Source organism: Sinohyriopsis cumingii, chromosome 17 (genome assembly GCF_028554795.1).
Source record: "Sinohyriopsis cumingii isolate HCF-2022 chromosome 17, ASM2855479v2, whole genome shotgun sequence".
NCBI lineage: Eukaryota > Metazoa > Mollusca > Bivalvia > Unionida > Unionidae > Sinohyriopsis > Sinohyriopsis cumingii.
This window is the reverse complement of record NC_142977.1, coordinates 55,437,563-55,445,813: the sequence shown is the minus strand read 5'-3', so window position 1 is coordinate 55,445,813 and position 8,251 is coordinate 55,437,563. Positions and strand designations below refer to the sequence as shown.

General features: G+C 34.6%; 2 protein-coding genes across 2 annotated transcripts; both read left to right on the top strand.

Moving 5' to 3' along the window:
• The first annotated feature begins 1,851 nt into the window (after positions 1-1,851).
• LOC149778795 (uncharacterized) lies at positions 1,852-2,996 on the top strand. The gene has a single exon (XM_089938378.1). It carries the CDS (start codon positions 1,923-1,925, stop codon positions 2,994-2,996), a length of 1,074 nt encoding a protein of 357 aa, XP_089794504.1. The 5' UTR covers positions 1,852-1,922.
• Positions 2,997-4,676: 1,680 nt separating this feature from the next.
• Positions 4,677-6,686, top strand: LOC149778794 (latrophilin receptor-like protein A). The gene has a single exon (XM_089938523.1). It carries the CDS (start codon positions 5,031-5,033, stop codon positions 6,324-6,326), a length of 1,296 nt encoding a protein of 431 aa, XP_089794649.1. The 5' UTR covers positions 4,677-5,030; the 3' UTR covers positions 6,327-6,686.
• Positions 6,687-8,251: the final 1,565 nt, after the last annotated feature.

Below are 8,251 nucleotides of genomic sequence, written 5' to 3'. Positions count from 1 at the left end.
GTACCAAACACAAAATTTGTTCTCTGTGTTACGTTTCACTGACTTATTCTAGTCCAACATACCAATCCGACCTCACCCATGTATACACACCAGCAAGATACTTACGCTCCTCTTCTGACAATCGTATTCTCATTATTACCACTATAAAAACAAAGTCATATGGACAGCGTTCTTTTGCATACCAGATCAACGTGGAATGAATTGCCCACTTAACTTAGACACAAAGACACAGTGACCACCTTCAAGCGTGCTCTCAAAGCTCACTTATTTTGAAGAACAAACTTAAAGACCTAATAATGTTTCCTACCTTAACAATTCTCAGCATGTTTTTTATGTTTTCTAATTTCATGGTGTTTGTGCTTGTAATCATATCATTATGTATGTTTGTTATTGTATAGGTGTTGTCTAATGTTGTAAAGCGCTTAGAGCTTCTAAAGATTAGGCGCTATACAAAGTCCTCATTATTATTATTATTATTATTTAGAGTATTGTTCTTTGTGGTTGGCAATCTTCATGGATTCTTTGGATCGATCTTTAGTATGTCCTCGTTCTTCTTTAAGAGTTTCACTTTCTATCCTACTGACTTCTAATTCTTATTTTAACTGGTTGCTTCCAATGTTCATTCACTCAGTTTTGAACTCTAGTTCATTTCTTATGGTTTCAATGTATATGTCTATTTCATAAATCAGTTTTATTTGAAATTTCTGAAATAGTTGGGAGACTAGTAAAAATCTTAAGGCACCTCTTCTTGGATGCTAATAAATTAATCCCAGATTTAATTTCAAGCCTATCTCTGGATTTTGGTAACAATTCTCACATCTTCGTTATCGCAGGTAACATCCCCAAAATTAGAGCGTATTGCGGATCAAGTTGGTGGCATGCCGCTCTCTTTCTTCGCACTCCGAGAATTGGTGCACAGTGTCAACTGAACAATTTGTGATGGATTGCTCATTCTGTTATAATTATTTTGATAAGTTCGGAAACTTCTGCACTGCTTGTTGTGTTCCTAACGAGTCTCGGGGAAATTATGAAACATGGAGAGTAATTAGTGCAATACAATTAGTACACTTTATTAGTGATGGTAGTTTTATCATAAGTTGCATATTAACACAAGGATACAGATACAAAATAAGACAAATACATTTTCGAAATTAAGAAAAGCAATCATTGTGTACGAGCTATATAATCTGCAAATGAACTGAGACTATGTTTAAGGAAATATTTTTCAAATAGAGATAGAGTGTACAAACTACTGGTTCTGAAGGCCCTCTGATGTCTCCCTTCCTCACGAATTTACGACAAATTCTAAGGTACAATACAGATCACTTAAACTTTGGTGAATGATATATGAAATGTCATACATTGATCTCACCGTAGGCAATATTAAGACAATTGCATCACTATATAGTTTGATTTTTTTTTCTACAGACCAAGGCTTCAATGTACGATTGTATGAAGCAAATACGGTCTAAATATGCGTTGAATCAGGCATTAACCTTCAAACTTTTCCAAAGAAAGAAGAGCTGTTTTCATAGAAATATGCTACCAACATTTCTTGCATTCAATAATTCTTGAATGCGACTTTTCTTCTTGCCAAATTTAGGTATATATATGTTTATTTGCTTATATGTTTATATGTTTCAAAAATGAAAAATAAAGCAAATCTATGTCATTAACATATTCTTTTATAGCATGAATTACATTTATATTGAGGCGTAGTTTGCACGTTCAACTAGTGTTTTTCAGATAAATTTAATGTGTATCATCCGGGTATTGCACAAGTACATTGCGTTTTGAAATCAGATTTGTGTCTTTAATTTCAGGTATTGCTCGCTGACTGCAACACGGATATAAATTTATTAAAGGCTAGAAACGGTATATAATAAATTTTCTAGGAAATGAAGGATTGATTTTATTTTGAAATGAATACGTTTTCCAAAGTGTCACAAACGATTATGTCACCAGCTACGCTATTAATGATCGCTGCAACAATTCTCCATTCATTCAACCTTTGTGCATTTGATTCAGTTGAGACATCGTCTACTCCTTCGAAAGACTTCTGGAATTATTACGATAGCATTGAAAATCCAGTTCTCCGCACGGCTGTCCTTTATCACTATAATTTTTGTCCCACTACTGATATTTGCAATATTTCATTTGGTTTTGAAGAGAGCAAACGAGGGTCTTCTATCTGTGGAAAATGTAGATGTGACGTTGACTGTAACAGAGAATGCTGCCCTGATTTTGTTACAGATTTAGATCAACTTGCTGCAGCTGAGGGAAACGAGTTAGAATGCCAATACCCGGTATTGCAACCTTCTCAACAAAACACACATAACTTATTCTGCCCGTCTCAACGTTCCGGTTACTACTTCATCAATGATTGTCCACCTGGATATGGCATGGAAATGAGGAAGGCGTGCAGAAGATTGGACAACGATTACGTCATATCAGATGAGTTTGACTTTTCCAATGTAACTCCAGTTACAGATATTAGATCTCAACTTAACTATTGGAATGCATTTTGCGCTTCATGCCATGGCATTGTAAAGGAGAATCTTCTCGCTTGGGATGTTTCTTTGAATTGTATCAATATTTTGATCTCCGAGTTCTCCTTAATAGAAAACAACACACATATGATCAATAAAAAAGAATGTAGCATAACATTTCAGCCACCAAAACCGTATACACCAGAGAAATGTACACCACTTATTTCTAGCTGTAACCAAGCTGAACCTTGGTCTAAATATGATGAGGACATGGAAAGACTATGTCATTCGCCACTTGGGTCTTCATTTAATTCTACATATAAAAATGTCTACTGCATGCTTTGTAATAATATGCAGATGCTAGAGGGAAAAAAGTATTCTTTTATGGAAATATTTGAACAGCCAAATCTGATGGAGGACGATCAGGAATCGACACAATCCCCTACTGATTCTGTGTTTGATCCATACTTGGTAAGATTACACCTATTACAATTACAACAACATTAATCGCTGATACTGCAAGAAAGTCTAAGCAATAACAGCATCTACATAAAGATTATTGTGCACATATTTCAAAACACTTAGCCATTTGATCTTACATAAACTTTACCGCTGCCCATACTGCGACTACTACAACTACTACTACCATTGCTTGTACGATTATTGTTCATGTTTTTGTTGTCGTTTCTGACAATGTCACAAATAGCTTTTTATTCATCGCCTCCTCCTTTATGCTTTGAATACCACAACTACTCCTCCTCTTGCAACTTAATAAATAAATATAACATAAAAATACATAAATACAACATAACAAAAAATAAATATAACATAATCATAAAAACATAACATAATAATAAATTTAACATAATAATAAATAAGTATAACAAAATAATAAATACATCTTGATTATCCTCCTCATTATCACCTTTATTGTCATCGTGGTTTATATCGTCATCATCAGAAACCAAATAGTATTACTATCATTACTAGCACTTTTACTGCACGTGACTGTATAGCTTCCCCGCATGTCGAAAGCACTCGACTTTTGCGACTACTTTCATCATACCTCTGTCCGCGAGAGTTCGAGTCTTTTTCTCGACCAATGTATGTGCGAAAGCTTGCCAGTGGCTTTCTGTGGGTCAGTGGCTGTTACCGGTGTTTATCCTGGTTCTTCATCAACCATTTATAATGGCGGCCATTTATAGCCAGCCTATCGTGTGCTGAAAACGGCGGTATACCCAAAACAATAATAACATTGGTCAGTATCATTCCTGAGACCTTTGGATGACGTGTCCTACGCTCGTCCACCTTAACTACAGCGACTAATGGTCATCATTTGCTTTAAAATTGCAAACAGTTAAATTCCATTTAGAGACGACTGTAAAATTGCATGAAACTAATTTGCGAAAATAGCAAACAAATTATGATCAAATGCAAAGATAGTTTAATTTATTTATTTATATCGACAAACATACCGACTTCTTGAATAGTTTGCAATAAGAGGTCATAATTTAGTAATTAAATTAATTGTGTGGTTATGAATTTTAAATAAAGAGCACAATTTAGTGATGTGTGATTTGGATTTTTAACGTAACTTTAGCAATTTTTCAGTCATATTGCTACGATGTCTGCAGTGTGGCAGTTAATATTGATGTGTAGCACTTTGGCATCATGCCGCAGACATGTAGCATGATGTCCCATCCAGTCACATTATTTTGACACCAGGCCGACCCGTCCTAACACTAACCTCTTAATGCTGAGGTCCTAGCGAGGCGGCTGTTAGTACCATTTTTGTAAGTCTTTGGTATGATTCGGCCCGGGATCGAACCCACGACCTCTCGCATCCGATGCGGACGCTTTAATCACTAGGCCACCAGGGCGGTTACAATTTAGTGATTCATTTATTGTAGCAATCAATATTTGTTCACATGGATAATGTATCATCAGCATCCCATACAAGAAAACTTGAGACGCGTTGTTAATCTTGCGACTCACTTTATAATACCCCTATTTCTCCCTCTCTGACTACAGTGACACGCAGACACACACACACACACACACACACACACACACATATATATATATATATATATATATATATATATATATATATATATATATATATATATATATATATATAATAAAATATATACTCATTTTGCTTACTTATTTCAGATGAAATTCCGATACCTGTACTGTTCTCGCACCAAGACCCTCACCAATGGTAAATGCATCAATAATAATGCTTTCAACAAGTTAGATGGAATCTTTTTTGAAATAGAAATTACTTTCTTCCCATTGGAGAAGTGTCCGGTATCACTGGCAAGTGAAGTTGCAAAGAAAATTGGCGTATGGTTTCACAGTTTGCTACCGTATTTGGAGGATTCGAAATACGATATCTGTAACCGTGATACAGTATATAAAATAAATAACTACAACAATGTTGTTAAATATGATTACATTGCCCGGGATTCTCAAGAGTTTAATTCAACTGTAACATTCATTTCTTCAAAGTGGAATTTAAAATTGACTGGATTTCTCATGTTGGATCCCATATACGAAATGATTCTTAATATCGCAAATGTAACTATCAGCTTTCAGTTGGGCAACAACATAAATATTACACTTACACCCCGTCTATCGCGTGTTTTTGTAATAGCTAATCCATCAGATGGTTCATCGTCTTTTACTTTTCCTGCTAATCTATCAGATGGTTCCACATCTATTACCGTTCCAGCTAATGATACCAGTGATTTCGAAAGCATGTCTGGTGCGTGTTTAATATCGAAAGCATTCATAACTCTGTTTCTATCTGATTTGATCCCATGCTCTATGGTAGAACTTGATGAGCAGCTATTTAAATGGAGCTACACAGAATATGGTGTATATGTACCAAAGTTAAACTTGAGTCTGAACATGACAGACTTCAATGTCGTAAATGATTCTCAGGGAAGAAGTTTGAGGATCTGTACTCATGTATATATTCCACCTCAGATTGTAACAGGAGAAAAATTTCAAAGACATGTCTCTTTTGAAGCTGATACAATCCTTTCGATTATTTGTACCTTCATGTCGCTTATTTGTATCCTTCTGACTCTTATAGTTTATATCGTTTTTCCAGAACTGCGGACAATTCCTGGACAGATCAATATGCTTCTTGTCATCAGTCTAATGATGGCTCAAATAATGTATATAGTATATGAATTTACTCCGACTTCCACAGGTTCCATCTGTAAAGGTGTAGGTGTATTGCTTCACTTTTTCTGGTTATCTGCAATATTTTGGATGAACGTGTGCACCTTTCACATGTGTAAAAAGTTCGTTAAGCTGAGTAAACCGCAACCAAAGAAAACCAGTTCAAAAACCGTCGTCATTTACACAGTCATTGTAATTGTATCATCACTCATATTTGTTCTAACCAATGTCATTATGGCTTTGGTCGAGTCTGACATGGTGGAAATGGGTTACGGTTCTCAGAAATGTTACATTTCCAGTAGGAAGATGGTTGTTTTTACGTTTGCCTTCCCTGTCGGTTTCGTTGTTCAGTCCAATTTGGTTATGTTCTGTGTGGTTGTATACAAGCTCCGTTCCTTACCCCATGTCGAGTTGAATGTTAAACATCGCAGGAATAAAGCAGTGGTCCTTGCTAAACTTTCGTCTCTTACAGGAATCACGTGGATTTTCGGATTTCTTTATATATGGACAGAGGAAATAATTATTTCCTACTTTTTCATTGTTCTAAATGCATCTATAGGCATTTTCATTATGACATCGTTTATTCTTAACAAAAGAGTAATTAACCTCATCCGAAGCAAATTCTCGATCAAAACACACTGAATAATGGGTCCGATAAGGAGGTAATAATTTTCAAAGATGAAAGCGTTGTTGCGCATTACAAGGACATCAACTGTATTTGTTATAATTATTACGATTTAAATACTTCCATTACTTTATGTCTATTGTCTAGGCATCATTGTATATTGAAATTTTGATATTTACCTTCCATTTTTTTTTTGGTTTAATTTTCCTTGTCGAGCATAAAGGCTATGTCTCTCAAAACAAGTGGGCATTGTTCGGACTACGCGTTGTAACATTCTTCATAAGTGTAATATATGTAGTACCTGTATGTATGTATATATACAGTAATTTCTCCTATATTGTTACGTCAGTTATGTAAGTAATTACATATATTAGGTTATTTTTAGGTTAGTTGAAAAGATGTAATAGTGTTGGGAAAATCATGAACTTTGAGGTCAGGTGACGTAAACTTGTACCTACCTGCTAACACTTCTGGACAAAGAATTGCTATGCAATGATGTTAACTTCACAAATAAAGGTTACGTCTATGCGATCTAATCCATAAGCATTTTTGGGAGCCAGGATTGGTGCATACTCCATGGCAGACTGTATATAAGCAGTTGCCCAGAGGTAGAGTAAGCAGAACCGCAACTGCACACATAATTTTGTCTCTTTTTTGTAGGTAAGAAAATCTAAGATTGTATTAATTTATGCATTAGATTGTTTTCTTCCTGACAACTGCAATATAATGATTTGATCTTTGAATGTATTGTTTGATTTCATTTCAATTTCCCCTTTTAAATAAGCTGTATTCTTTTCTTTTTTTATGGTGTATAGTGCAAAGTATGCGATTGTACAGATTGTTTCAACGTCTTCATGCAATTCTTATATTACTTGTAGTTTTAATATTAGATTTATTGTTGCAAATGATTTCGCTGCAAATTCCAAATAAAATATTTTCAAACTTACAAATCTTGATGCCTCAGCATTTAGAGTGGAATATTCAAATGATTGTATTTCCTTTAAAAATAGTACAACATTATTTAGAATTATTGGCTTCTCACTAAATTTCAAATCTAAGTTTCCTATTTTTATCCAAATTGATATTTTACCATTTACCTAATACTTTGAAAGACAAAAGTAGTACTAGTATCATATGATGGTAAGACCCGATTAAGTATAAGAATTTTAGATGCAATGTTATATAACAAATGTATAATTTCATATGCGTAATTTGTATTTGAGTGTTGCTTAGTTTAATAAAGGAAGACCACATCTTCAGACATCCATAGTTTTGTCTCTTTCTTTACCGATTTAGGTCAAACCTGGAGTCTTCTCGTACCCTAACAATGTAAAACCTGTTGCTCATAGTAACAGAGAGGCACTTCCCTTGTGACCAGGGGGACAAAGTTGACATAATGATCAATTTCTTTTCTTTCGATATTATAGTTTTCCACCAAAACATATACAATTTGTCAACCTGAAAAAGTAACATTAATGGTCAACTAGCAACAAAGCAAAATAATATCACAGCAAATTTTCTTCCTAATAATTGTTGGTGGATTTCATACGTCATGGAATAGTTATTTTTACAGGACTAGCTTGTAGAACGATCGATAATGAAAGACATCAAATACAAAAATTAATTTGTGTCTAAGGTACCAGTGAAATGCACGACCTCTTCAAAATGTGGGACCATTGAATATTTTACAGTCAGAGGACAGGTCAAGCAGTGGGGAATGTTTTAGAATACTAATTGTTGTTGCTTAGTACCTTCTATTCAAGGCTGAAAAATATTATATGACTATAATGAATGGAGGTCTGTTTGCTTTTTGAATTTCAATTTAACGACGAAATTGACTTTATTTTTATACATTAGAAATGGGAAATAAATTAGTGGTCCGTCCACTGCTCAGTGCTCATATTTCCAGATGTAAATGCTTGAAACTATTTCTGTGTTCTCT